The sequence below is a fragment of the Oratosquilla oratoria genome, chromosome 25 (genome assembly GCF_046742065.1).
Source record: "Oratosquilla oratoria isolate Oo_2021 chromosome 25, ASM4674206v1, whole genome shotgun sequence".
Classification (NCBI taxonomy): Eukaryota; Metazoa; Arthropoda; class Malacostraca; order Stomatopoda; family Squillidae; genus Oratosquilla; species Oratosquilla oratoria.
Window position 1 is genome coordinate 18630843 of NC_134801.1, and position 27500 is coordinate 18658342.

The following is a 27500-nucleotide window of genomic DNA, read 5'->3' on the forward strand; positions in this document are numbered from 1 at the left end:
GATGACAGAGGGAGTCGGTAAAAAGAAAATTATTTTTGCCCCAAATTTTGGCGGCACCCTCAGTTGATCTCATGGCACCCTTTGGTGCCGCGGCACACCTGTTGGAAACCACTGCAGTGACATTATAAAGTTTACTTTGCAAAGTTTAAATGATTTTATATGACTTAAGGAATGTCACAGAAGTGAAGATATTTACATATACCATATATATATATATATATATATCATTCCCACCCATTCCATCCCTGGATATCCATACCCCTCCACCCTCCCTCTTATCTTAGCACCACCTTCTTTTAAGCTACCCCCCTTGTAAGGGGGAAAAAGCCTTGGTATGTGTGTATATATATATGTGTGTATATATGTATATATACTGTATATATAATATATATATATATATATGTGTGTATATATATGTGTATATATATATATATATATATATATATATATATACACACACACACCAAGGTTTTTTCCCCTTACAAGGGAGGTAGCCAAAAAGGAAAAGGCATAAAATCATTCCCACCCATTCCATCCCTGAATACACTCCACACCCCTCCACCCTCTTCAAAATTTGACGCAGCCCGAAGGGATTTCTCCCCGTCTTCTCCTTTTATGCATGGGGGGACGGAGGGGGGGGGGGTCGCCGATTTAATGAAACGGCCTTGCTGTGGATGTGCTGTGTCTTGCGACACTGCTTCTGACCCAGGGCAGTGGACAAGGTGGAAGATATTTACAATATCTTAATTAGTCTATTCAGTACAATGATTTACTCAATATGCAGGATGTCACTTATTACCAACATTTGACTGATCTTGAAAAATATTACCTAATTAAGGGACCAATGACAAATTTTTACATGTGGTGATCCTTGAAGATGGATAGCAAATTGACCATTTTCAAAACCCATCAACCCTCATCAATCCCTTCAGCCCTGAGGAGCTCCACATTGCTGACACTTAGTTTCTGGATTCATTCTGTAAATTTCAGCTGTATTCCTTACACTTTTTCACACATACATACATACATACATACATACATACATACATACATACATACATGTACCAAAGGCTTTTTCCCCCTTACATGGGGGGTAGCCAAAAAGAAAAAGGCATAGAAACCACCCATTCCATTTCCCATATATTACACTCCCCTCCACCCTCCTCCCTCCCTGTTATCTTGGCACCTCCTGGATGTTTTTCACACATACATCTACCAAGGCTTTTTCCCCCTTTCAAGGGAGGTAGCCAAAAAGAGTACTAAAGAGTACCATACATACATATACCAAGGATTTTTCCCCTTCCAAGGGAGGTAGCCAAAAAGGGAAAGGCATAAAAACACTCCCACCCATTTCATCCCTAAATACACTCCACACCCCTCCCACCCTCCCTCTCATCTGAGCACCTCCTGGATGACGGGTCATCCCTGCACCCTGCCCACTGCCCTGGGTCAGAAGCAGTGTCGCAAGACACAGTACATCCACAGCAAGGCCGCTTCATTTAATCGGCGACCCCCCCCTCCCTTGCATATAAGGCGAGGACGGGGAGAAATCCCTTAGGGCTGCGGCAAAATTTACTCACACAACATACTACCCCACCCCCCACCCCCCCACCGACTATTCCTCCTCATGCAGTCACAACATCATCCATATACAACCATTCTCCACTCACCTCTGTCTTCTGTCCTCTCCCTTCCTTCCTCAACAGACATTCCCCTCTTCCCCAAAGCCCCCTTCACCCCATCCATCCACCTCATCCTAGGACGTCCCCTCATGTTCACTCCCTCCACATCTGCCTTCCATACCTCTTTTACTAGTCTTTCTTCACTCATTCTTTCCATGTGTCCAAACCATTCTAATATTCTTTCATCAACCCTATCTCCCAAATCCATTTTCACTCCCGTTTCCTCCTCTCCTCCTCATTTCTCACTATATCCATCCTAGTAGACCACACAATACTTCTCAGTCTCATTATCTCAAACACATTCAAACTCCTTCTCTCTTCTTCTCTTATATTCCACGTTTCTGCCCCATACAGTGCTGTTGGCACAATCACTCCTTCATACAGTCTCCTCTTCGTATCCATTCCCAAATGTCTATTCCTCATTACACTCTTTAAACCACCAAGGCATTTACTCGCTTCTCTCAATCTACATTCTACCTCCACCTTCACTCCACCTTTTCCTGCTACACTTGCACCCAAGTATCTAAAACTATCCACTTCCTCCAATCGCTCTCCCTTAATGTTCACTTCCAGTCTACTGCCACTTTCACCCCTTGTACATCTCATCACCTTACTTTTACCCACATTTATCTTTAGCTTTCTTCTATCACATACTCTCCCAAACTCTGCCACCAGCTTCCTCAATCCCTACTCTGACCATGCCACAAGCGCAGTGTCATCCGCAAACAACAGCTGGCTCACCTCCCACTTTTCTCCATTTTCTTTAACCATCTCCAATCCCTGACCCACTACCCTAGCATTCACCTCTCGCACCACCCCATCCATGTATAAGTTGAACAGCCAGGGCGACATAACGCATCCTTGACGAAGTCCCACCTTTACTTCAAACCACTCACTCTCTCCATTTCTAATCCTGACACACAAGCTCTACTACTCTCATAAAAACTCTTGACAGCTCCCAAAAGCTTTCCTCCTATCCCATAAATCTGCATAACCTCCCACAGTGCCTTTCTGTCTACCCTATCATAAGCCTTTTCCAGATCCATAAAAGCCCAAAAAACATCCTTCCCCCTATAGCTTTCTCACATATCTGTCTTACAAAGAGTACTAAAGAATACTAAAGAGTACAAAAAGAGTACCAAAAAGAGTACTAAAAACTAGTGAATGTTCTCCTTTCTCTACAACTTTTAGCTGGTAATAGAAACAGTCTCACAGTGAAATAACAAGAGTCCAAAGATTCTCATTAGAGTGATCATTAGGAGATTCGAAGGGTTGTTGCCTGCAGTGGGTGAAATGCAGAGATGATCCGTCATCCAGGAGGAGACAAGAAAAGGGGGAGAGAGGTAGGGGTGGTGAATGGGAGTAGAGTGGGTGGGAGTGGAATTATGCCTTTTGACTCTGGCTCCTCCCTTGTAAGGGGGAAAAACCCTTGGTATATGTATGATATATATGTTGCAATATATGGACAAGGTGCAGGGATGACCCGTCATCCAGGAGGTGCTAAGATAAGAGGGAGGGTGGAGGGGTGTGGAGTGTATTCAGGGATGGAATGAGTGGGAATGAATTTTTGCCTTTTCCTTTTAGGCTACCTCCCTTGTAAAGGGGAAAAAGCCTTGGTATATGTACGTATGTATATGTATATGTTGCCAGCCACTTTGAGACTGGGTTTTCCACTTAGGGAAACTTGTAGGAATTATTGATTGATTGATAATAAAAGAAAGTGCAGGGTGAAGTGGATGCTCCCTCATTCCCCACCCACTCCCTTCCATGCATCACAGCATCATCCATACACAACCATTCTCCATTCACCCCTATCTTCTGTCTTATCCCTTACTTCCTCAACAGACATTCCCCTCTTTCCCAATGCCCCTTTTACCCCATCCATCCATCTCATCCTTAGTTGTTGTCCCCCCATGTTCACTCCCTCCACCTCTGCCTTCCATGCCTCTTTTACTAATCTTTCTTCACTCATTCTTTCCATATGTTCAAACCATCCCAATACTCTTTCATCAAGCCTATCTCCCAACTTTCCACCAAAGATGAGATGGATGGATGGGGTAAAAGGGGCATTGAGAAAGAGTGGAAAATCTGTTGAGGAAGGACAGGAGAAGACAGAAGATAGGGGTGAATGGAGAATGGTTGTGTATGGATGATTATGAGATACATGAAAGGGAGTGGATGGGGGATAGGGAGTGAGGGAATATGTGTGAAAAAATAAATTGATGGAGCCTGAAGGAATTTCTCCCTGTCTTCTCTTTTTCTGCTTGAGGGGACAGAGAGGGTGGGGGTCACCAACTTAATGAAGCAGCCTTGCTGTGGATGTGCTGTGGATGTCTTGTGACACTGCTTCTGACCCAGGACAGTGGGTGAGATGCAGGGATGACCCATCATCCAGGAGGAGCCAAGATGAGAGGGAGGGAGGGGGGTGAATGGAAGTAGAGTATGTTTAGGATGGAATGGGTGGGAGTGGTATTTATGCCTTTGTTTTTTGGCTACCTCCCTTGTAATGGGGAAAAAGCCTTTGATATATATATATATATATATTTATTTCTAGGAATTATCAAATCTTTATCTCTTTGTCAGGTACTGAATCAGCGGAGCAGCAGAAATGTTTTGATCCAGCATGCACTCCTTCAGATTGTTCCTAGATTGGCGGCCCTACACAAGGAAAAATTCTCTCACAAGTGTGTAACATTTCTGGTTGTAAATTTACTAGTGGGCATGTCCTAGAGCACTCCAGTATAGTTGCTTAATACTATTGTTATTATTCAGTTTTGCTTTCTACTAGAATACAAGGGATTGTTTATGTAATGTACTTAGAGGGTTGATGTGTGCTGTGGCAGGTGTCAACTGCAGTTCAGCAGAAGCAGATACCAGTTGATACCCGACTGTGTGTAATTCGTATGATCATTTGAACCCCTTCCTCTTGGTACTGCTCTTTCAGGTCAATAAAATCATATGGCATCAGCCAGAAGGGGAGTTTGTAAATGGCATCACTGAGTCATAAAGTTTTTTTTTAGGTAATCTTAATCTGTCATTGTGATGTCCCTTCAGCTGAATAAGAACATTAGAGATCAACCAAAATAAAACTAAAGGGTACTACTGTGCTTATGGGGTTTATATTAGTTATTTGCCTCTTCCTTTTATTAGAATTAGTATTCTAATACATCAGAGCTAGTATTTAGATCTAGTGATTTTTGTGAAAATAACTTGTCTTATCATTGTTTCATCCAGAACTTGTAATCTGATTAGCTTCTAATGGGATTTGTTTCACTAAACAAACATTCTTATTGGTTTATGCTTAATCCTTGCTTGTAGGAACTTGAAGGGACCTGAGTATTTGTTGGCCATTAATTTCTTTTTTATGTTGATTTCTTCGTCACATATAGATAAAAACTTAAGCAGGTTTTACAATCTCAATAGCATGTTCATATTGTTAATAGTTTTGATCATATTTCATTTAAATGTAATGATATATATATATATATATATATATATGTGTATATATATATATATATATATGTGTGTGTATATATATATATATATATATATATATATATATATATATGTACATATGTATATATATGTATATATGTATATATATATATATATATATTTTTTTTTATGGGGTTGGGTGGGGGATATTGACTACAAGGTAATATGCAATCAGTTTTTAGGGACTGTTTTGGGGCACTTCAATGCACCAGAGCTACACATTTGTCTTAAATTTTTTAGAAAATCTCAGTGCATAAGGATATGCTACTATTGTACTACAATATCGCAGTGTTCAACTTGTAAGAAGGTGCACCACTTATTTTAGGCAGCAAAGAGAGGAGGAAGCTCGTCCCCCTTCTCCCAGGGTGGAAGACTCCTTGAGAACTAACTGAAAATGACAAATGGACACAAATTTCCCCACCTCTCAAAGGAGTAATGGGGCTGGCATCTGGTCTACAGATTGGCCAGAGTCATTTCTAACACATACACTACTCCCAGCTATCTCCCTTCCCCCCCCCCCCCTCTCTCTCTCTCTCTCTCTCTCTCTCTCTCTCTCTCTCTCTCTCTCTCTCTCTCTCTCTCTCTCTCTCTCTCTCTCTCTCTCTCTCTCTCTCTCTCTCTCACTCTCTCTCTCTCTCTCTCTCTCTCTCACTCTCTCTCTCTCTCTCTCTCTCTCTCTCTCTCTCTCTCTCTCTCTCTCTCTCTCTCTCTCTCTCTCTCTCTCTCTCTCTCTCTCTCTCTCTCTCTCTCCTCTCTCTCTCTCTCTCTCTCTCTCTCTCTCTCTCTCTCTCTCTCTCTCTCTCTCTCTCTCTCTCTCTCTCACTCTCTCTCTCTCATACACTGGCACCTGCCCTCCCACTTCTCCTCTTAGCCAGTGACATAGAAATCAACCCAGGTCCCTGCACTTTCCCCATATGCACAAAATCCTCTTTTATAATGCCTACGTAGACGTCACAAGGTGGGAGTGGGTATATTAGGATGCTGGTGTCGGTGTCTTGATTATATTTATTTTGTAGTTGTACCTAAGTAAATGTGGGTAAAAGTAAGGTGATGAGATGTACAAAGGGAGAAAGTGGCAGCAGACTGCAAGTGAGTATTAATGGAGGGAGACTGGAGGAAGTGGATAATTTTAGATACTTGGGTGTGGATGTGGCAGGAAAGGGAGGAGTTGAGGTGGAGGTAGAATGTAGATTGAGAGAAGCAAGTAAATGCCTTGGTGGATTAAAAAGTGTAATGAGAAATAGACATTTGGGAATAGATGCTAAGAGGAGATTGTATGAAGGAGTGATTGTACTAACAGCACTGTATGGGGCAGAAACATGGAACATTAGAGAGGAGTTTGAATGTGTTTGAGATGAAGTGTCTGAGAAGTATAATAGGGGTTACTAGGTTGGATAGAGTGAGAAACAAGGTGAGGAGGAGAACGTGGGTGGAGAGGAAGTTGGGAGATAGGGTTGATGAAAGAATATTGGATGGTTTGGACACATGGAAAGAATGAATGAAGAAAGACTATTAAAATAGGTATGGAAGGCAGAGGTGGAAGGAGGGAACATGAGGGGTCAACCTAGGATGAGATGGATAGATGGGGTAAAAGGGGGCTTTGGGAAAGAGGGGAATGTCTGTTGAGGAAATATGGGAGAGGTCAGAAGATAGGGGTGAATGGAGAATGGTTGTATATGGATAATGCTGTGATCCATGAGGGGAAATGGGTGGGGAATGGGGGGTAAAGGAGTATGTGTGAGAAATAATTTGACGCAGCCTGAAGGGATTTCTCCCCGTCTTCTCCTTTTCTGCATGAGGGGATGGAGAGGGGGGTCGCCAATTTAATGAAGCAGCCTTGCTGTGGATGTGCTGTGTCTTGTGACACTGCTTCTGACCCAGGGCAGTGGGCGAGATGCAGGGATGACCCATCATCCAGGAGGTGCCAAGATAAGAGAGAGGGAAGAGGGTAGAGGGGAGTGGATTGTCATAGGGATGGAATGGATGGGAGTGGTTTCTGTGCCTTTGTTTTTTGGCTTCCTCCCTTGTTAGGGAAAAAAAAGCCTTGGTATATGTGTGTATGTATGTACCTAAGTACATACATACATACATATACCAAGGCTTTTTCCCCCTTACAAGGGAGGTAGCCAAAAAGGGAAAGGCATAAAAACACTCCCACCCATTTCATCCCTACATACACTCCACACCCCTCCCACCCTCCCTCCCACCCGAGCACCTCCTGGATGACGGGTCATCCCTGCACCCTGCCCACCGCCCTGGGTCAGAAGCAGTGTCGCAAGACACAGCACATCCACAGCAAGGCCGCTTCATTTAATCGGCGACCCCCCCTCTCCGTCCCCCCTTGCATATAAGGAGAGGACGGGGAGAAAATCCCTTCGGGCTGCGTCAAAATTTACTCACACATACTACCCCACCCCCCACCCCCCACCCCCCTGCCCATTCCTCCTCACGCAATCACAACATCATCCATACACAACCATTCTCCACTCACCTCCGTCTTCCGTCCTCTCCCTTCCTTCCTCAACAGACACTCCTCTCTTCCCCAAAGCCCCCTTCACCCCATCCATCCACCTCATCCTAGGACGTCCCCTCATGTTCACTCCCTCCACACCTGCCTTCTACACCTCTTCTACTAGTCTCTCATCACTCATTCCCTCCATGTGTCCAAACCATCCTAATATTCTTTCATCAACCCTATCTCCCAAATCCTCCCTCACCCCTGCCCCCCTCCCCACCTCCTCACCTCTCACTCTATCCAGCCTAGCAACCCCCACCACACCCCTCAGACACCCCATCTCAAACACACTCAAACTCCTTCTCTCTTCCTCTCTTATGTTCCACGTGGAATAGACATTTGGGAATGGATGCGAAGAGGAGACTGTATGAAGGAGTGATTGTGCCAACAGCACTGTGTGGGGCAGAAACGTGGAACATGTACCTAAGTAATCCCTGAATTCTGTGAACTGGCTTGATTGTGTTTTCAGTGTTTATTATTACTCAGAGTGAAAGATAATAAGTAATACAGCGGTGACTTCATATTTTATAATGTGAGTATTGTGATGCATCATCGTACATGAGGCACCTGATGCTGTTCACGAGAATTTGACTCATATTGAAGAGGTTAACTATGCACACCGACCAATCATATGCAACACATCCCTCAATTGATTTCACTGAAAATGTACAACAATCACAGACACAAACCAATTTACAAAAACTGGAGCTGTAACCAAGACAAAATAACCTTCACTCCCACAAACACACCCAAACATAAGCATACCTTAAACATGCTACAGGTAAGCATAAATGGACTCTCAAACAAATACACAGAACTTCTCCACTCCCACCATGAACACAACATACACATTGCACTCATCTATCTACATCTAACTATATACCAAAGGCTTTTTTGAGGGAGGTAACCAAATCAAAAGGCTCCCACCCACTCCACCCATTCCACTCCCACTCCACCCATTCCACTCCCACCACCCTTTCTTCTCTCTCATCTTAGCTCCTCATGGATGATGGGTCATCCCTGTATTCCACCCATTGCCTGCTTCACTTAAACAGTGGCCTATCTCCATTCCCTCATGCAGATAAAGAGAAGACAGGGAGAAATCCCTTTGAGCTTCATCAAAATATCATTCATACATAAACACACCCTACCCCTATTCCCCACCCCCTCCCTTCCTTGTATAGTACTACCACTCATTAATGGACGTTAATTAGCTGTGTTTGTGGTGTTTTCGCTGTGTCTTCGGTGTTTTTGGTGCTGTTGTTTAGTGCTGTGCAATCACTATGCCACCCAAAAACCACTCCAAATCAACGGATTATTCACATCAACGAACACTGTTACCCCCCTTTTTGTCTGTTAATGAGAGGTAGTACTGTATCACAGTATTATCTATATACAGCCATTCTCCACCCACCCCTATCTCCTGTCGTCTCCCTTCCTTGCTCAAAAGACATTCCCCTCTTGCTCAATGCCCCTTTCACCCCATCCATCCATCTCATCCTCAGTTATCCCCTCAAGTTTACTCCATTCACTTCTGCCTTCCACACCTTTATTACTAATCTTTCTTCATTCATTCTTTCCATGTGTCCAAAATATCTGAATAATCTTACATCACCCCATCTGCCATCTCCTTTTCTACCCCCACTCTCCTCCTCACCTCCTTGTTTCTCAGCCTATCCAACCTAATAACCCCTACCATACTTCTCAGACATTTCATATCAAACACATTTAAACTTTTCCTTTCTGCCTCTTGAAATCCATGTCTGCCCCATACAGTTCCATTGGCAGAATCACCCTTTCATATTGTCTCCTCTTTACATCCATTCCGAAATGTTTGTTTCTCATGACACTTTTTAATCCCTCAAGGCATTTACTTGCTTCTCTCAATCTACAATTTACTTCCATCTCCACTCTCTTTCCTGCCACATGTGACCCCAAATACCTATAGGTATCCACTTCCTTGAGCCTCTCTGTTTTGAAACTAAATTTTAACTCGCTGCCATCCTCTCCCTTTGTACATCTCATCACCTTACTTTTACCCACATTTACCTTCAACTTTCTCTTATTGCATACTCTCACAAACCCTAATCCCTCTCTGACCCTGCCTTTAGCATAGTGTTGTCAGGAAACAACATTTGGCTCACCTCCCACTTCTCTCCATTATTTTTAACCATCTCCAGTCCCCTGTCCATTACCCTCAACTTTACCTCCTGCGCCACCCTGTACATGCACACATTGAACAGCCATGGTGAAATGACACATCCTTGTTGCAGTCCCACTTTTACCTCAAACCACTCACTCTTTCCATTTCCATTTCTAACACAGGCTCTACTACATACATGCATACATATACCAAGGCTTTTTCCCCCTTACAAGGGAGGTAGTCAAAAAGAAAAAGGCATAAAATCATTCCCACCCATTCCATCCCTAAATACACTCCACTCCCCTCCACCCTCCCTCCCATCTTAGCACCTCCTGGATGATGGGTCATCCCTGCACCTTGTCCACTGCTCTGGGTCAGCGGCAGTGTCGCAAGGCACAGCACATCCACAGCAAGGCCGCTTCATTAAATCAGCGACCCCCCTCCCCCCCCTCTCCATCCCCCCATGCATAAAAGGAGAAGACAGGGAGAAATCCCTTTGGGCTCTGTCAAATTTTGCTCACACATACTACCTCACCCCCCATCCCCTCACTCATTACACCATTATAGGCTCTACTACTTTTATAAAAACTCTTGACTGCCCTTAACAGCTTTCTCCCAATCCCATATATCTGTAATATATCTACACTCATACATGAGACAAATAACTATTCCCTCAGTCACACATTACACAACAATAAGAGAAGACAACACAAGGCCCAAAGGTGGATTCATAACACCAGTACGCAACAGCATATCTTTCTACATCACTGAAATAGTCACAATCCAAATACAAAAAAGAAAACAGCCTACACTATCACAAACATATATATCCCTTCAACTATATCAGCCCCATGAGGTTACATCCCATTACTCCAACCTTTCAGCTTAGTAACAAACCATATACTGGCATGTGGTCTGAACACACAAACAGCAGATCAAAGAGATACAAAATATGAATTGATATACTGAAAGACAGAGGAAATACAGTAATTATGGGTGACTTTAATTCAAAAGAAATATGTTGTGAAGAAATGACAGTGAAGGGGGAGAGGAACTCTGGGGCAGTGTCCTGCTTGACATGACCATTGAATATACAATGACCCAGTGGATTAGGGAAAATACTAGATATAGAGGTAGTGAAGAACCTTCAAAGCTGGACTTAATACTTACGACAGAGCCTGATATTGTCGATAAAATTGATTACAAAACTCCGATAGGAAAGAGTGACCATGTACTAATAGAATTGGAGTTGAAAGAGCAAATGGATCAAAGCAAAAATGATAAACATAGAATAGGAAGACTGATGTACAACAAAACAAATTATGAGAAACTCAAAAGATTCTTTTGCAATGCAAACTGGGAAAAATTTCTAAATGAAGAAACATGGATGGAAGAGAAATGGAATATACTAAAAGAAATTTATAATGAGGGAGTAAATAGATACGTACCACAACAAAAAATGGAAAGAACATACATAAAAAGCTGGTACAACAAAAGGTGTAGTGAAGCTAAGGATAATAGAGACAAAGCTGGAAGAAATGGAAAAGAGACAAGAAACAAGCAAATGGCAAATGTACATCAAACTAAGAAATGAGTAAGTAAAAATACGCAGAGATGAAAAGAGAAACTATGAAAAAAAAAATAGAAAAATGCAAGGAAGAATCCAAACTATTTTACAGGTATGTAAATGGTAATCTGAAGAACAAACAATAATTAGAAAAATTGTGCCAATGTAAAAATGAATATACAGAAGAACTGGAAATGGCTGAAATCATGAACAACCATTTCAAATCAGTATTCACAATAGAAAACTCACCTAACTATGAGGAAATAGAGAGAGAGAGATATCCCCCTCAATGAAAGAAATAATCGCAACACAGAAGGAAATCAGTGACCAAATTAAAACCCTTGATGTCGGAAAATCACATGGTCCGGACGGAATTGCAAATTGGATACTGAAAGAATGCATGGAAGAATTAACAGACTAAATATACAATATAGTTAAATTCTCACTTAAAGAAGGAAAAGTGCCACAGGACTGGAAGAAGGCAAACATTATACCAATTTACAAGGGAGGAAACAAATAAGACCCATCAAACTACAGACCGGTCTCCCTGACAAGCACAGTAGCAAAAATTTGTGAAAAAGTTGTCAAAAATAGATGGGTTAAGCATTTGAAAGAAAAAACTATACTGAATCCAAATCAATTTGGATTCAGACAAGAAAGATCATGTACAACAAACTTGATCTGCTTCTACTCAAAAATAATGGACATAATACAAGAAAGAGATGGGTAGGTAGACTGTGCCTTTCTGGACCTGCAAAAGGCATTTGATAAGGTACAACACAAAAATTAATAAGGAAGATAGAGTCAATAGGTGGCATCAGAGGAAAATTATTGGAATGGATGAAAGACTTCCTGACTGGGAGGAAAGTGAGAGTAGTAATTAGAGACAAATTCTCAAACTGGGAAGAAGTGATAAGTGGTGTCCCGCAGGGATCAGTATTGGCCCCAATCATGTTTGCCATATACATAAATGACATGGATGAAGGAATAGAGTGTTACATGAATTTCTTTGCAGATGATGCAAAAATACTAAAGAAAGTAAAAATGGAGGAAGACTGCAACTCACTACAACAAGACTTGGACAAGATCTGGAAATGGAACTCAAAAGTGGGCAGAGGTTTAGGTGATTGATGGTAGTTTATATCCTGCCACCGGCGAGTTGAAAATCAATGCCACAAAGTTCCCTGTTAGGGGCACCATCTTAGCCTCCTAATAGGGGGAGTTTGTGATGTTGAATCGAATCAATCAATCAATCAATCAAACTAGTTTTTCTGTCACCTTGGACTTTGTGGATAGTAGTGAAATTGGTTTGTAATATGCTGGGTTTATAGGTGGTTTCTTTGGTTTTGATATAGATATTATAAAGGCTGTTTTCCAACTTGGTGGAATTATGTTGAGCCAATGTGTAATATATGGATGATTGAGATTGTATCTGGGCTTTAGTGTGAGAATTTTTCAATTTATCATCACCTGGATACAAGAAGGTTTCCACAGGGAAAAGACATCCACCCCACTTCCATTGGGAGGTGTGTCCCTAAAGGACTTGTACCTAGTCTCTGGATAGGACCCAGAGAATTGGTATCCAAGAATATATAACATGTGCTGACAGTTTTGGTTTGGTGTAGGTGTGTGAGTTGCTTTGAAATGATTTAAATTGATTCATGATGTGCCTGTACAAGAAATGAAAGGGTGATGTCACATTTTTGTATCTAGAAATATTTGTCATGCTACATTTGCTTCATTGTATACATTCATAATGATTTTATTATCCAGGTGGTCTATACTTGATGTTCATTTTGTAAATTGTACTTAGGGAGTTATGTTTCTAAAATCAATAGCAGTATTATTGTGCAATTAGTATTCTCCCATGTTTTGTTTTTTCTTGTTAAAATTTTATTAAAGTTCTTCCTTTATTTTGTGAAGAACAGCAGAAGAAATTGGTTTTTAACCTATTGAAACGTAATTGTTGCATCTAACCTGCTAACCAAGCCTTTCCTTTCAAGCTCCCCCTGTACCTCCAGTCTGTGTATTGTGCGCTATCGAAGGTAATCTGTCACTTTCCAGGGCAGCAGTACTTGTTAGGCAATAATTCTCTAGGACTTACATTGATTTGCTACTTTCTTTCAGGCATAATAAAGAGTTAAGTAATGCATTTATTATTGTAGAATGGCTTCTTTGATTGTATATCTTTTATTTATTGATCTGTGATCATTGTCACACAGTCAATTTTGTCAACTTTATATTGCATATTGGTAAGATTGATTTTGATTATTTGACATTTCTGTAGCTTTTTAAGCACAACTGCTCAAACTGTTTCATCTCTCTTGCAAGTTTTGCACTACTTTTTATCACAGCTTTTTCATTGTATATCATTGATGCTTATGTCTTACATCCAGACACAAAACTCTCATCATGAATTCGTTACTGCTTACTTTAGCTGGAGAAGGCCATGATAAATAAACCTGTCAGACTTATGAGGGAAATTTTTCTTTGAGTTGGTTAGCCATATCAATTTTTTTTTGTTTTTTATCATTATCTGGTTGACAGGGCAGAACTGTCTTTGTGTGACAATGCTGATATTTATGTGTATATAACTCATCACTTACATAAGCTTATGACATGACTTATGTCTAGCATTTTGCACTTATGTCTTTTAATATTTCTACAGTTTTCTTTCTCAAACAATGAACCACCTGCTTACTTGCTTGAGAGGGAGAGAAAAGGAGCGTTCCAAAGCTTTCATCACAATAGGACTAATGTCCCTAGCTGTGGGCTACCAAGAAGCCATCAAGAAGCACCTCCCCAAAGTCCTTGAGGTTATTAAAGCTTCCCTACCAACCAAAGTGAGTAGGACATTATGAAGTAAATCACTAGTTTGAGTGATGTCTTTTAAGTAATCAAATTCAGCCATTATAGAGCCTTAGAAGTCTTGGAAGTCTTGAGTTTGAGGTTGTGCTATAGCTGGATTAAAGTAGGACACATATCTTTAGTGGGATATTTTCTTGTGTTAATTCATTAGTGGATAAACATTTAGGGCCTTTATTATTTATCTATTTTAATTGTTAAAGAATACATTTAGCAAGAAATGTTCTGTTGTTCTGTCTTGAGTTTGAGGTTGTGCTATAGCTGGATTAAAGTAGGACATACATAGCTTTAGTGGGATATTTTCTTGTGTTAATTCATTAGCGGATAAACATTTAGGGCCTTTATTATTTATCTATTTTAATTATTAAAGGATACACCTAGCAAGAAACGTTCTGTTGATCCAGCTGTCTATGTGTGCATCAGTTTAGTGGCTCGAGCTGTTGGTGGCACAATCCGTGTTGAAGTTCGTGAGTTGCTGGACCCTATGATGACCACTGGACTCTCTCCTCCACTCACTCTTGCATTGCAAGAGTTAGCCATACAGATTCCACAGTTAAAGGTGATACAGCATGTCTCATAGTTTCAGGAAAAATACATGTGTTTTGCCAAGTTAGTTTGGTTTGACAAGTTATATCTTTGGTTAACTGGAAAATCTTTCAGAGTGATATTGCTGAAGGTCTTCTCAAGATACTGTCACAAATTTTGTTACAAAGAACTGCAACACCAAAGTCAGGGACTGCACCACTTCCACCATCCCCAGAGCATCAAGATACTTCCAGCATTGTTCTTGCCCTCCATACTTTAGGCACTTTTGATTTCCAGGGCACAGGTTGGTACTACACTAAGTTTTCTGAGAATGTGTGTGTGTATCTACCTAGTATTTACTGGTCTATAGTTTGTTGGGTCTTCCTTGTGTATTTACCTAGTTGTATCTCATGGGAAGGGGGAGCTATGCTCATGGTGACCCATCTTTGTATCTCTCCATATCCAGTTTGCTCTTAAATTATTGTGTTCTTTTGCACACACTGTTTTTTCTTCCAATGTGTTCCATACATCCACCACTCTGTGGGGAAAGCTGTTCTTTTTCAGGTTCCTTCTACTATTGTCCTTTTTAAGCTTCTTTCCATGTCCTCATGTGTTTCTCTTATCACAGTTTAGTAAGTTTTCTCTGTCAAGGACTTCCATGCCTTTCATAATTCTGTGTTCCAGAGTCAGCAACTATAGTTTTAACTATTTTTCTTCAAATGAGAATGGTTGTATATGGATGATGTTGTGATGCATGAGGTGGAATGGGTGGGGGGATGGAAGGTGAGGTATTATGATTGAGAAAAAATTGACGCAGCCTGAAGGGATTTCTTCCCGTCTTCTCTTTTTCTGCACGAGGGGACGGAGAGGGGGGTTGCCGATTTAATGAAGCGGCCTTGCTGTGGATGTGTTGTGTCTTGCGACACTGCCTCTTACCCAGGGCAGTGGACAAGATGCAGGGATGACCCGTCATCCAGGAGGTGCCAAGATAGAGGGAGGGTGGAGAGGAGTGGAGTGTATTAGGGATGGAGTTGTTGTTGTTGTTGTTGTCGTTCCCTAGACTGTCTGTCCGAGCAGTCCCGTCTCCCCAAGGAAGGCCACAGCCGAAACTGGGTTTTCCCACAAATCCTTTATAGAGTGTATGTTGTGTTGTTTGCGTGCATGATTGTGTATAATGCAGTCTTCCATTATGTGCTGTATGGTATGGGGTGAAGTGTTACATCCTGGGCAGCTGTTCACAACACGGTCGTCCAGCCTCTTCTGGTAGCTTAGAAGTGCTGGGTGGTGACCGCATCGCAGTCTGGCCAAGTGGACTCTGTCCTTACGTGGGAGAGAGGATTCAGAAGGGTGGATATCAGGGGGTCTGGCATGCAGCAGTGTGTTGTCTTTCAGTGTGTTAATGGAGCGGTGAGTGATATGATTATGAATATGTTTCCGGAGGCTGGTATTTGGTGGTTGTGGAGGAAGAGAAGAGAGTATCTGTGTGTAATAAAGGTCTTTGGGTGTAGTTTTAATGTTTCTTGGTGTGTGTGGGTGTTCTGCTATGTAGTGTAGCGGGTGTGATGTGTTTGTGGTGGCTGCAGCAAGTGTTTGTGTGCCTCTCATGTCGAGGTGGTCCTTGACTTTGAGGACTTTTGTTTCATGGTGTAAATGGTCTGTAGGTGATGTATTTGTGCAGCCTGTAATTGTTTTTAGGGCTTTGTTTTGTATGATTTGAAGGGTGTTGTGGTGTGTCTCACTGAGATTAGGAGCCCATGCAGGACTCGCATAATTCATCACTGAGCGTATGCATTGTTTGTATATTGTTATATTAGTTTCTTTGTTTTGTCCAAATGTTGTTCCAGTGATTGACTTAAGTGCGTTAAGTCTAGGTGTGCATTTGTTTTTTATGTTTGTGAGGTGTTGTTTGAAAGACATGGATGTATCGTATGTTACACCAAGAATTTTCGGTGTGTTTGTGTGTGGTATTAGAGTGTTGTTGATGTAGAGATGAGGTATGTATTTGTGTTCTTTTGTCCAGTTGGTGAGAAGTGTTGCTGTAGATTTGGTTGGAGCTATTTTGAGTCTGTTTGTGATGAACCATGTGTTGAGTGTGTCAAGGTAAGGCTGGATTATTTCTGCAGCTTTGTCTGTGTTACGATGTGTGCATGTGATTGTTATGTCGTCTGCGTAGGAAGAGATTTGTATTTCTGAGGTGTCTGGCGTGGGTAAGTCATGCATGTATAGATTAAATAATGTGGGGGATAGAACCGAGCCCTGTGGTACTCCGTTCTTAATGTTTCTGATGTGCGATGATTGGCCATTATATGACACATGAGCATTCCTGCCCGCCAGATAATTGGCCAGCCATCTTTTGGTGTTATTGTGCATGTCTGTGTTATATATTTTATTTGTTAGGTTGTGGTGGGGGATAGCATCAAAAGCTTTACTAATGTCCAATGTTATAAGAAGTGTTCTGTGGTGGGGCCTATCTGAATTGATGCCATCTAAAATTCTTTGTGTGAGGTTTGTCAGAAGAGTGTTTGTGGAGTGTAGTGGCCTAAAACCGTGTTGTGAGTCAGCAAGGGGAATATATGGTGTGACAAGTTTAAGTATTAGGCGTTCAATGACTTTAGAGGGGGTGCAGAGAAGTGTGATTGGGCGGTGCGATGTTGGGATTGTTGGGTCTTTGTTCGGTTTTGGAATGGTGATTATTTTACCATGCTTCCAGATGTCGGGTATTGTGTTGTGTGAATAGCTGTAGTTTGCAATGTTTGTGAGTGCGTGTATACCTTGTGGTCCAATGTGTTTTAGGTGTATGTTGCTTATGTTATCAGGGCCACAGGCAGATGAGTGCTTGAGACTATGTAATATGAGTTTTGTCTGACTGTCTATGAAGGGTGTATAGTCTGAGTCTGTGGGAAAGTCTTTCTTACGTCGAATGGTGCGTCGGTCGTCAGGGTGAGATGTAAGATGGCTCGTCTGTGCAAAATGACGTATGAGTGCGTTTGCTTGTTGTCTGTTTGAGGGTAGATTATCTGTTGTGATTATTGCTGCGTGAGAGCGTGTAGTGTTAGTGTTGGATAGTGTGATGCTGTTGAGTGTTTTGTACAATTTGCTGGTGTTTGTTTTGTGATCAAGTGTATTGATAAAGTTTTGCCAATTTTGTGTTTTTTGTTCATGTATTTTATTGGCAATCACAGTATTTAGTGTTTGTATTTGGTCTGCTATGTTTTGAGGGATAGGTGTGGGGGTATCGTGTTTAAGTGTGTCACGTTGTCTGATGAGGCCTTGGATTTCTGGTGTGAAGTTGGGGTTGTGTGATTTTCTGTTGCCTCTAGGGATGTATCTCTTGTCTGCGTTTTGTATGATTGTATTAAAAGCGTGCACAGCATTGTTTATGTTTGTGATTGGTGTACTGTTAAGTGTTTCAAAATGTTGTTCTGTCTCTTCGTTAAAGGCTTCCCAGTTAGCTCTCTTGTAATTGGTGTAAGTGTGTCTGTGGCCAGCTGGGGTGCATCTTGTTTTGGTGGTGATGATGATTGGAAGGTGGTCAGAACCAAGGGATGGAGTGGGTGGGAATGGTTTTTATGCCTTTTTCTTTTTGGCTACCTCCCTTGTAAGGGAGAAAAATTCTTTGGTGTATGTATGTATGTATCAGTATTGAATTACTTCCATCCATCAGTATCTCATTTAATGAAGATTTTGTATTATCTAACATTTTGAAGTTATCTTTCTCCAAGACCCTGTTTTTGGGGGCACATAAATCATTGCAAAATTTCTGCTTTTTTATGTCATTGTCTTCAGCTTTTATTGTGATCATCTCTACTCTGTTCATGCCATATGTAACTTTCGTCACATTTAATTTTTTCTTAACCAGTAACATGACTCCCCTACCTTGTTTCTCCTCCCTATTTCTAAACTAATTTCTAAGCTAATTTTAATTTTCTACACACCTCCATGTTGTTCTGATTTTTTTTTTTTTTTTAGTATACCATTTTTTCAGTCTCATATCTAACACTCCAACAGAACTGTGTTTTCTTGATCTCCGTTCTCTTCTCATTTTTTCTTTAGCTTTACATAGATATACATACATACATATACCAAGGCTTTTTCCCCCTTACAAGGGAAGTAACCGAAAAGGAAAAGACATAAAATCATTCCCACCCATTCCATCCCTGAATACACTCCACACCCCTCCACCCTCCCTCTTATCTTAGCACCTCCTGGATGACGGGTCATCCCTGCACCTTGTCTACTGCCCTGGGTCAGAAGCAGTGTCGCAAGACACAGCACATCCACAGCAAGGCCACTTCATTAAATCGGCGACCCCCCCCTCTCCATCCCCCCATGCATAAAAGGAGAAGACAGGGAGAAATCCCTTCGTGCTGTGTCAAATTTTGCTCACACATACTACCTCACCCCCCATCCCCCCGCCCATTCCACCTCATGCATCACAACATCATCCATTTACAACCATTCTCCATTCACTCCTGTCTTCTGTTCTCTCCTGTCCTTCCTCAACAGACATTACCCTCTTCCCCAAAGCCCCCTTCACCCCATCCATCCACCTCATCCTAGGACGTCCCCTCATGTTCACTCCCTCCACATCTGCCTTCCATACCTCTTTTACTAGTCTTTCTTCACTCATTCTTTCCATGTGTCCAAACCATCCTAATACTCTTTCATCAACCCTATCTCCCAACTCCCTTTCCACCCCTGTTCTTCTCATCACTCCTCATTTCTCACTCTATCTAGCCTAGTAACCCCCATCGTACATCTCAGACACCTCATCTCAAACACATTCAAACTCCTTCTCTCATCCTCTCTTATGTTCCATGTTTCTGCCCCATACAGTGCTGTTGGCACACTCACTCCTTCATACAGTCTCCTCTTAGCATCCATTCCCAAATGTCTATTCCTCATTACACTCTTTAATCCACCAAGGCATTTACTTGCTTCTCTCAATCTACATTCTACCTCCACCTTCACTCCGCCTTTTCCTGTCACATTTGCACCCAATTATATAAAACTATCCACTTCCTCCAGTCGCTCTCCCCTAATGCTCACTTCCAGTCTACTGCCCCTTTCACCCCTTGTACATCTCATCACCTTACTTTTACCCACATTTATCTTTATCTTTCTTCTATCACATACTCTCCCAAACTCTATCACCAACTTTCTCAGTCCCTCCTCCGATCCTGCCACAAGCGCAGTGTCGTCAGCAAACAACAGCTGGCTCACCTCCCACTTTTCTCCATTTTCCTTAACCATCTCCAATCTCTGACCCACTACCCTTGCATTTACCTCTTGCACCACCCCATCCATGTATAAGTTGAACAGCCAGGGTGACATAACGCATCCTTGACGAAGTCCCACCTTTACCTCGAACCACTCACTCTCTCCATTTCTAATCCTGACACAAGCTCTACTACTATCATAAAAACTCTTGACAGCTCCTAGAAGCTTTCCTCCTATCCCATATATCAGCATAACCTCCCACAGTGCCTTTCTGTCTACCCTATTGTAAGCCTTTTCCAGATCCATAAAAGCCCAAAAAACATCCTTCCCCTTTCCTATAGCTTTCTCACATATCTGTCTTACCACAAAGATCTGATCTACACAACCTCTACCCGTCCTAAATCCACACTGTTCCTCACCAATTACTCCCTCTTTTCCTCTCCTAATCCTCTCAATCAAGATCCTCCCATAAGCCTTCCCAACTACACTTAACAAGCTAATCCCTCTGAAACTACTACATTCACACTTGTCCCCTTTTCCCTTGTAAAGTGGAACTATACAGGCACTCCTCCAGTCCTCCGGCACTCTACCCTCTCTCCAGCAAACATTAAATAACCTCACCAGCCAGTCCACCATCACTGTACCTCCTTTTTTTTTAGACATTCTGCATAGCATCCATCCAGACCAGGTGCCTTACCTGCTTTCATCATCTTAACAACTGCCTTCACTTCATCCTTCCTTATTTCTCCTCCATTTTCCTCACTCATCACAGTCATTTTCTTCGCATTTCCCACTGCAGCTATCTTTTCCTCCCTATCCTCGTTCACATTTAGTAACTCCCTGAAATATTCTGCCCATCTTCCCCTTACTGCCTTCTCTTCCATTATCATCTCTCCATCTGCACCTTTTACCTTTTCTTCTCTACTTGATTCGCCTCCTCTTCCTCTCTTAATTTCTTTCCAAAACCTCTTTTTATTACTTTCAAAACTTTCTGTCATACTCTTACCCCACTTCACATCTGCTCTCCTCTTTGCCTTCTTTACCTTTTGCTTTTTCCTTCTTACAAGGGAGGTAGCCAAAAAGGAAAAGGCATAAAATCATTCCCACCCATTCCATCCCCGAATACACTCCACACCCCTCCACCCTCCCTCTTATCTTAGCACCTCCTGGATGACGGGTCATCCTTGCACCTTGTCCACTGCCCTGGGTCAGAAGCAGTGTTGCAAGACACAGCACATCCACAGCAAGGCCGCTTCATTAAATCGGCGACCCCCCTCTCCATCCCCCCATGCATAAAAGGAGAAGACGGGGAGAAATCCCTTCTTGCTGTGTCAAATTTTGCTCACACATACTTCCTCACCCCCCATCCCCCCACCCATTCCACCTCATGCATCACAACATCATCCATATACAACCATTCTCCATTCACCCCTGTCTTCTGTCCTCTCCTGTCCTTCCTCAACAGACATTCCCCTCTTCCCCAAAGCCCCCTTCACCCCATCCATCCACCTCATCCACCTCATCCTAGGACGTCCCCTCATGTTCACTCCCTCCACATCTGCCTTCCATACCTCTTTTACTAGTCTTTCTTCACTCATTCTTTCCATGTGTCCAAACCATCCTAATACTCTTTCATCAACCCTGCATAGGTATAGTTAAATAATAAACAAACAGGTAAATAGTAAATAATAATAAATTTGCATATAACTAGTAAGAAATGAGAATCAAACAGACAAATGATACATACATACATACATATACCAAGGCTTTTTCCCCCTTACCAGGGGGATAGCCAAAAAGGACAAGGCACAAAAACATTCCCACCCATTTCAAATGATAACAAAACAAAAACAAATAATATAAAATAAAATTCCCATTACATCTGGTTTAGCTTCTAATAGGTAACCGTTAAGTTTGTTCAATCTTCAGATCAATCTATTTGTATTAGTATATGCTAATTTTAATTTTCTACACCCTCCATGTTGTTCTCTGAATCTTTTTTATTCTTATTTATTTATTTTTATTTAATTTATTCTTTTGAGTATACCATTTGTTCCGAAGAATACAAACTCTTCGGTACTCCTTACAATAGAATACTTTCGCGTAGCGCGAATATTTCTACTGCGAAATTAAAATCCTCACTCTGTGGGTCTGGGCAATGCTTATCCTCAGCAAGGGGCCCCATTGGGGCAAGGGGGGGGGGGGGCCCTTGCCCTCCACCACAAGTCTCGCACACTATAACCATTCTCTTCGCAGTAGTGACCGCGTTAACATCTCTCTACTATACATGTTTAGTTTTTATCGGTTTCCCCCTTAACCACTTCAGTACGGGACTTAAATCTCGCGGGCAGCAGCCAATGCCAGCCGTACAACGTGTTGTAATAATACTCGCATCATAAAATATAGTCACCGCTTATATCCATCGTTCTCTCTTTCACCCGCGAATTTTGAAAACCACAGAGAATGGGATTCAGGGCACATTTGAGAGAATGTAAAAACACAGGGGCGACTACAATAAATATAATCAAGACGCCGATATGGCAGCGTCGCGAATCCACTTGCTCCTCATGACGCCTACGTGTGCGGCACCTTATGGAAGGGGTTAATGGGCCGATTCTCAGTCAAACTCCATTATTAATGCGGCAGCGAACCGTTAATTACTCAACGGTTCTATGTTTATGTCTGTGCCGAAAATCAAGCAACCCGCTTCGATTGTCGCCAGCTCACTCCCAGGACGCTAAGGAGTTCGTCGTCCTTCAATTTCATCGGGGTTTCCCTATGCCATCCTGTGTCCTGGAATTATTAAGTGCTTCTCCCTTTCCTGTATTATTCCCTTAACTGCCACCGGGTATCCTACCCTTCACTGTAAGTATGGAATCTGGTTCCAGTATTGTTGTTGATCAAGATGGGTTGTGTGCCTTCGCCGAAGGGAGATACCTTTGTCTCACCCCCTTACCGCCAGCCCAAGTGGATCCTCCCGTTTGGTGTTTCAAGTGTATAGCTCTTAAGTGTTCACCTTCATCCCCGTGTGAGACGTGCATTCAGTGAGATGATAGTCAGTGTTCCGTGTACTTTCATGTTCACAGGAAAGCACATGCAGGGGAAAAGGTGTGCAAGCATAGAAAATGGCTTCCCTCTTCACCCCCCCAAAAACAAGAGAAGGCAGACTACTGCTTCAGAGCAGACGAGCAATTCTCTCCCTCCTCCACAGCGTAGTAGACAGGAAGTTGTCCTTTATTCCTTTAACCAGGACGGTTAGCGTAGACGGACATGCGCCTCAGGCCACCTCTAGCTACCGTTCCTGTACGAGCTTTTTCCCGGATGAGGTCGCTTGTGGCTTGCCCTCGACCCATCCCGGAAACTCGACGGTCCCTCCTCCAAAGCGTAGTAGCCAGGAAAGTGGTACAACGTCCGCCTCGAGTCATTCTCAGGCTAAGTTGTCCTCTATTCCTTCAACCAGGATGGTTAGCGTAGACGGACATGCGCCTCAGGCCACCTCTAGCTACCGATCCTGTACGAGATTTTTCCCGGATGAGGTTGCTTGCGGCTTGCCCTTGACCCATCCCGGATACTCGACGGTCCCTCCTCCAAAGCTCAATAGCCAGGAAGGTGGTACAACGTCCACTTCGAGTCATTCTCAGGCCAAGCTGTCCTCTCTTCCTTCAACCAGGACGGTTAGCGTAGACGGACATGCGCCTCAGGCCACCTCTAGCTACCGCTCCTGTATGACATTTTTCCCGGATGTAGTCGCTTGCGGCTTGCCCCCGACCCATCCCGGAAACTCGACGCCGGCACGGACAAAGAACCCGGGTTCAAAGACAAAGAGCCCCTTAGTCTCTTCTACTCAGGAATCCCGCAGTACGCATAACACCCACCGTAGGAAGAGCCGGGTGATCAACTGTGACCTTTCCATGCCCTTTGCTCACGAGGACAGAGATTAGGGACGAGGTTGCAGATGCGGTGTTTCTCGCTGACCGGACAGGCGCCAGCTACGACGGCGACGACGTCCACAGCGCCGGGGATGAGAGGGCAAGTTACCAACCTTCGCAGGATTCCCAGTCGGAATCCCCGATGGTTGTTACACCCTCCTGCTCAGAGATCCTCTCTAAAGTTAGGAGAGCTAATCAACTGAGCCTTCCACAAGAAGTGGAAGTCACGTTCGAGTCTGAAATCTTCAGGATGGGCAATTCTCAAACAACAAAACCAACTCCCATAGAGTACACAGACGGTACGAGCCATGAACCAGGCCTCTGACACACTAAAAACCGCGCTGGCGCTCTGTTCCAGTGGAACAGCAAAAACGCTTCTACTTCCCATCAGGGACAAACCTTAAGCAGCCTTGATCCCGGCTCGGTTACCAGAGCTTGTCAAAGCGGACGTGGATTCACTGCTCAGAAGAAACGTCATCCTTTCCGGCAGAGAATCCAGGGACCTCGTTCAGGGCCTGGCTCTCTCTCTCGCGGTGCACTCCTGGCTGGAACGCGTCTTGGCTTCAGTAAGGGAGTTTTTACCCAGGCTGCAACCCCAAGGGGAATGCAACCTCCAGGCTCTATGGGAAAGCTCGAGCAGAGCTCTGAAGCATCAAGCGGCCTGCCTCTTAACGTCTTGGGCCAACATTGAGTCCCGCAGGAGAGACACCATCCTAGGAGACCCCAGTGATCCCCTCCTCAGAGAAATTTATGCTCCATTGAAGAGGGCCCCCCTTCTAACCCGCATGCTGATTCCCTACCCCTCCACTCCAAGTCGAAAAGGCAGACAGGAAAGCCCCGTCCCTTTACGACTAGAGATCCTAGACGCAAACATTATAGAGGCACCGGACTCCCCCACAGGAATCCTAGGAATTCGCCAGCCCCTCCACACAAGATAGGGGGTTGCCTCTCCCTCTACTGGAGAGCATGGGAAGAGGCCGGGGCAGAAGACTGGACCTACTAAGTCATTAAGACAGGCTATTGTCTTCCCTTTCCCACTGTCCCAAACCTCTCCCCCTATCCCATCCAAGTCAGCAGCTTCCACCCGGACTCGGCTCGCGGGCTGGCCCTAGCGGAGGAATCCTCCGTTCTGCTCCAGAAAGGAGCTTTAGAGGAAGTCTCGACTCCGGACCCAGGTTTCTACTCAAGGCTATTCCTAGTAGAACAGACAACAGGGGTGTGGAGACCAGTCATCTATTTGTCTCCACTCAACAAGTTCCTTTCCCTGACGAAGTTCCGAATGGACACCCCAGAGTCCGTAAGGGCGTCTATCAGGGAAGGGGACTTCATGGTGTCGCTGGACCTCCAAGATGCCTATTTCCACATACCAGTACATCCCTCCTCCAGGAAATTCCTCAGAATCCTCCACAGGGGCAACACCTTCCACTTCCCCTGCCTCTGCTTCGGACTTTCCACAGCACCCCAAGTCTTCTCCAGTGTGTTCAATCTCGTTTCAGCGTGGTCCCACTCCAGGGGAATTCAACTACTCCGTTACTTGGATAACTGGCTATGCCAAGAACACCTGAGAATGGTCCTAACCTTTGTCCTGAAATTGGGCACAGTAGTCAACCCGGAAAAGTCAGATTTCTTACCAAGACAGAGAGTCACGTACCTGGGTATGGTCCTGGACTCCTCCCTAATGGAGTCCTTCCCAGTAGAAAAGGGGATCCCGAATCTCGCTTCTCTAGTTGCACAGGCACTATCGACCAGGTTCCTGACGGCGACACAATGCCAAATCCTCCTGGGCCATATGGCCTCCATAGAGAAATTAATCCCCAGGAGTAGACAAAGAATGCGACCGCTACAGTGGCTCCTCAAGTCTCAGTGGGCCCCGCAAGAGGGAGAACCCCTACAACACATCTCCCTCACCGAAGAAGTCAAGGATTCTCTTCTCTGGTGGAAGGCCCATGCAACCTTCTCATGGGGATGCCCCTCGGCCCATCTCCCCCCGAAGTCCTCCTGTTCTCCGATGCCTCCAAGGAGGGCTGGGGAGCCCACCTCTACGACGATCACATCAGCGGTTCCTGGTCCACAGTCGAGCGGACAGCCTATATCAATTGGCTTGAGTTGAAAGCAGTACTCCTGGCTCTCCGTCACTTCAAGGATAAAGTCTCAGGAAAAGTAGTGGGCATAATGTCGGACAATTCCTCGGTAGTAGCCGACCTGAACGAGCAAGGGGGGCACAGTCTCCCAGGAACTATGCCTTCTGATGATGGACATCCTCAACCTAGCCAAGAATCTCCAGGTGTCACTCAAAGCCCGCTACATCCCGGGGAAGAGGAATGTCTGGGCGGACCACCTCGGCAGGAAGAATCAGATAATCAACACAGAATGGTCCCTCTATCGAGAGGTAGCGAACTTCATCCTCAGCAAATGGGGCTCCCCTCTAGTGGACCTTTTTGCAATGAGATGGAATCACCAACTCCCAATATATTTCAGCCCTTTCCCGGATCCTCTGGCAGCAGGAGAAGACGCTCTTCTGCAAAGTTGGGACAACCTGGACTCCTACGCTTTCCCACCATTTCCCTCGCTCCAGAAGGTACTCCTCAGAGCAAGACACGCATCCTACCTTCGGATGACTTTGATCGCTCCTTGGTGGCCCGAAGCCCCATGGTTTCCGGACGCCCTCGAGCTAGCAGTAGAAGAGCCTCTGGCCCTTCAGGGAAGACCAGATCTTCTGTATCCACCCATCAACGGGCCTTGGCACAAGAACCCTTCAGCACTCAATCTTCACTCGTTCAGACAATGGTCCGGATCCTCCTAAAGAAGGGTTTTCCCAGAGAAGTGGCAGAGGACATGTCCGCTCCTATTCGCTCTTCCTCAGCTAACCTTTATCAAGGGAAATGCAATGCCTTTGCAAAATGGTGCCACTCCAGGAAGTTAGTCCCAGATCGAGCCACCATTCCTGAGATCGCCTCCTTCCACTTCCTCAGGAAGTCCAAGAAGATCTCCCTCTCAGCAGTACAAGGCTATAGGGCAGCTCTAAATCAGGTGTTTTCTCTGAAGGGCATGGTCCTAGCCCTTTCACCGGAAATTTCCATGCTCTTCAGGCACTTCAAAGATCATGCCCCCCCCCCCCAGGGAAATCAGTTCTCCTCCGCGGGATGTGGCATTAGTCCTGAACTCTGAGGGGTCCCCCTTACGAACCTCTCCGAGAGGCACATCTGAAGGACCTCTCCTAGAGGACAGTTTTTTCTGCTAGCCCTGACATCTTCCAAGAGAGTAGGGGAATTACATGCCATCTCTTATAGAGTCGCCCATTCCAAAGGATGGAAAGAGGTCTCCTTCACTTTCATGCCTCAATTCATTGCCAAAAACCAAGATCCTGCCAAATCCGACCCTAGATTCTGGTCCTTTAGTGTTCCGTCCTTAGACGAATTTGCAGGGGGAGAATAGACTGAAACAGTTCTATGCCCGGTACGAGCCATCCGGACCTACCTCAAGAGAACCGAACATCTTCGACCAGAATTAAAGAGGTTGTTCATCTCTACTAAAGGTAGCCCATCACTAAGAATTCCAT

General features: G+C 43.9%; 1 protein-coding gene across 2 annotated transcripts in view; it reads left to right on the plus strand.

Annotated features, from left to right (window-relative positions):
- The window catches only part of mTor (serine/threonine-protein kinase Tor), a 175131-nt gene that overhangs the window by 58529 nt on the left and 89102 nt on the right, over window positions 1-27500 (plus strand). For both annotated transcript variants that reach the window (XM_076208449.1, XM_076208450.1), the window contains exons 10-13: window positions 4266-4366; window positions 14071-14245; window positions 14638-14826; window positions 14928-15096. In XM_076208449.1, coding sequence (XP_076064564.1) covers window positions 4266-4366; window positions 14071-14245; window positions 14638-14826; window positions 14928-15096 — 634 coding nt within the window. The remainder of the gene's footprint in view (window positions 1-4265; window positions 4367-14070; window positions 14246-14637; window positions 14827-14927; window positions 15097-27500) is intronic.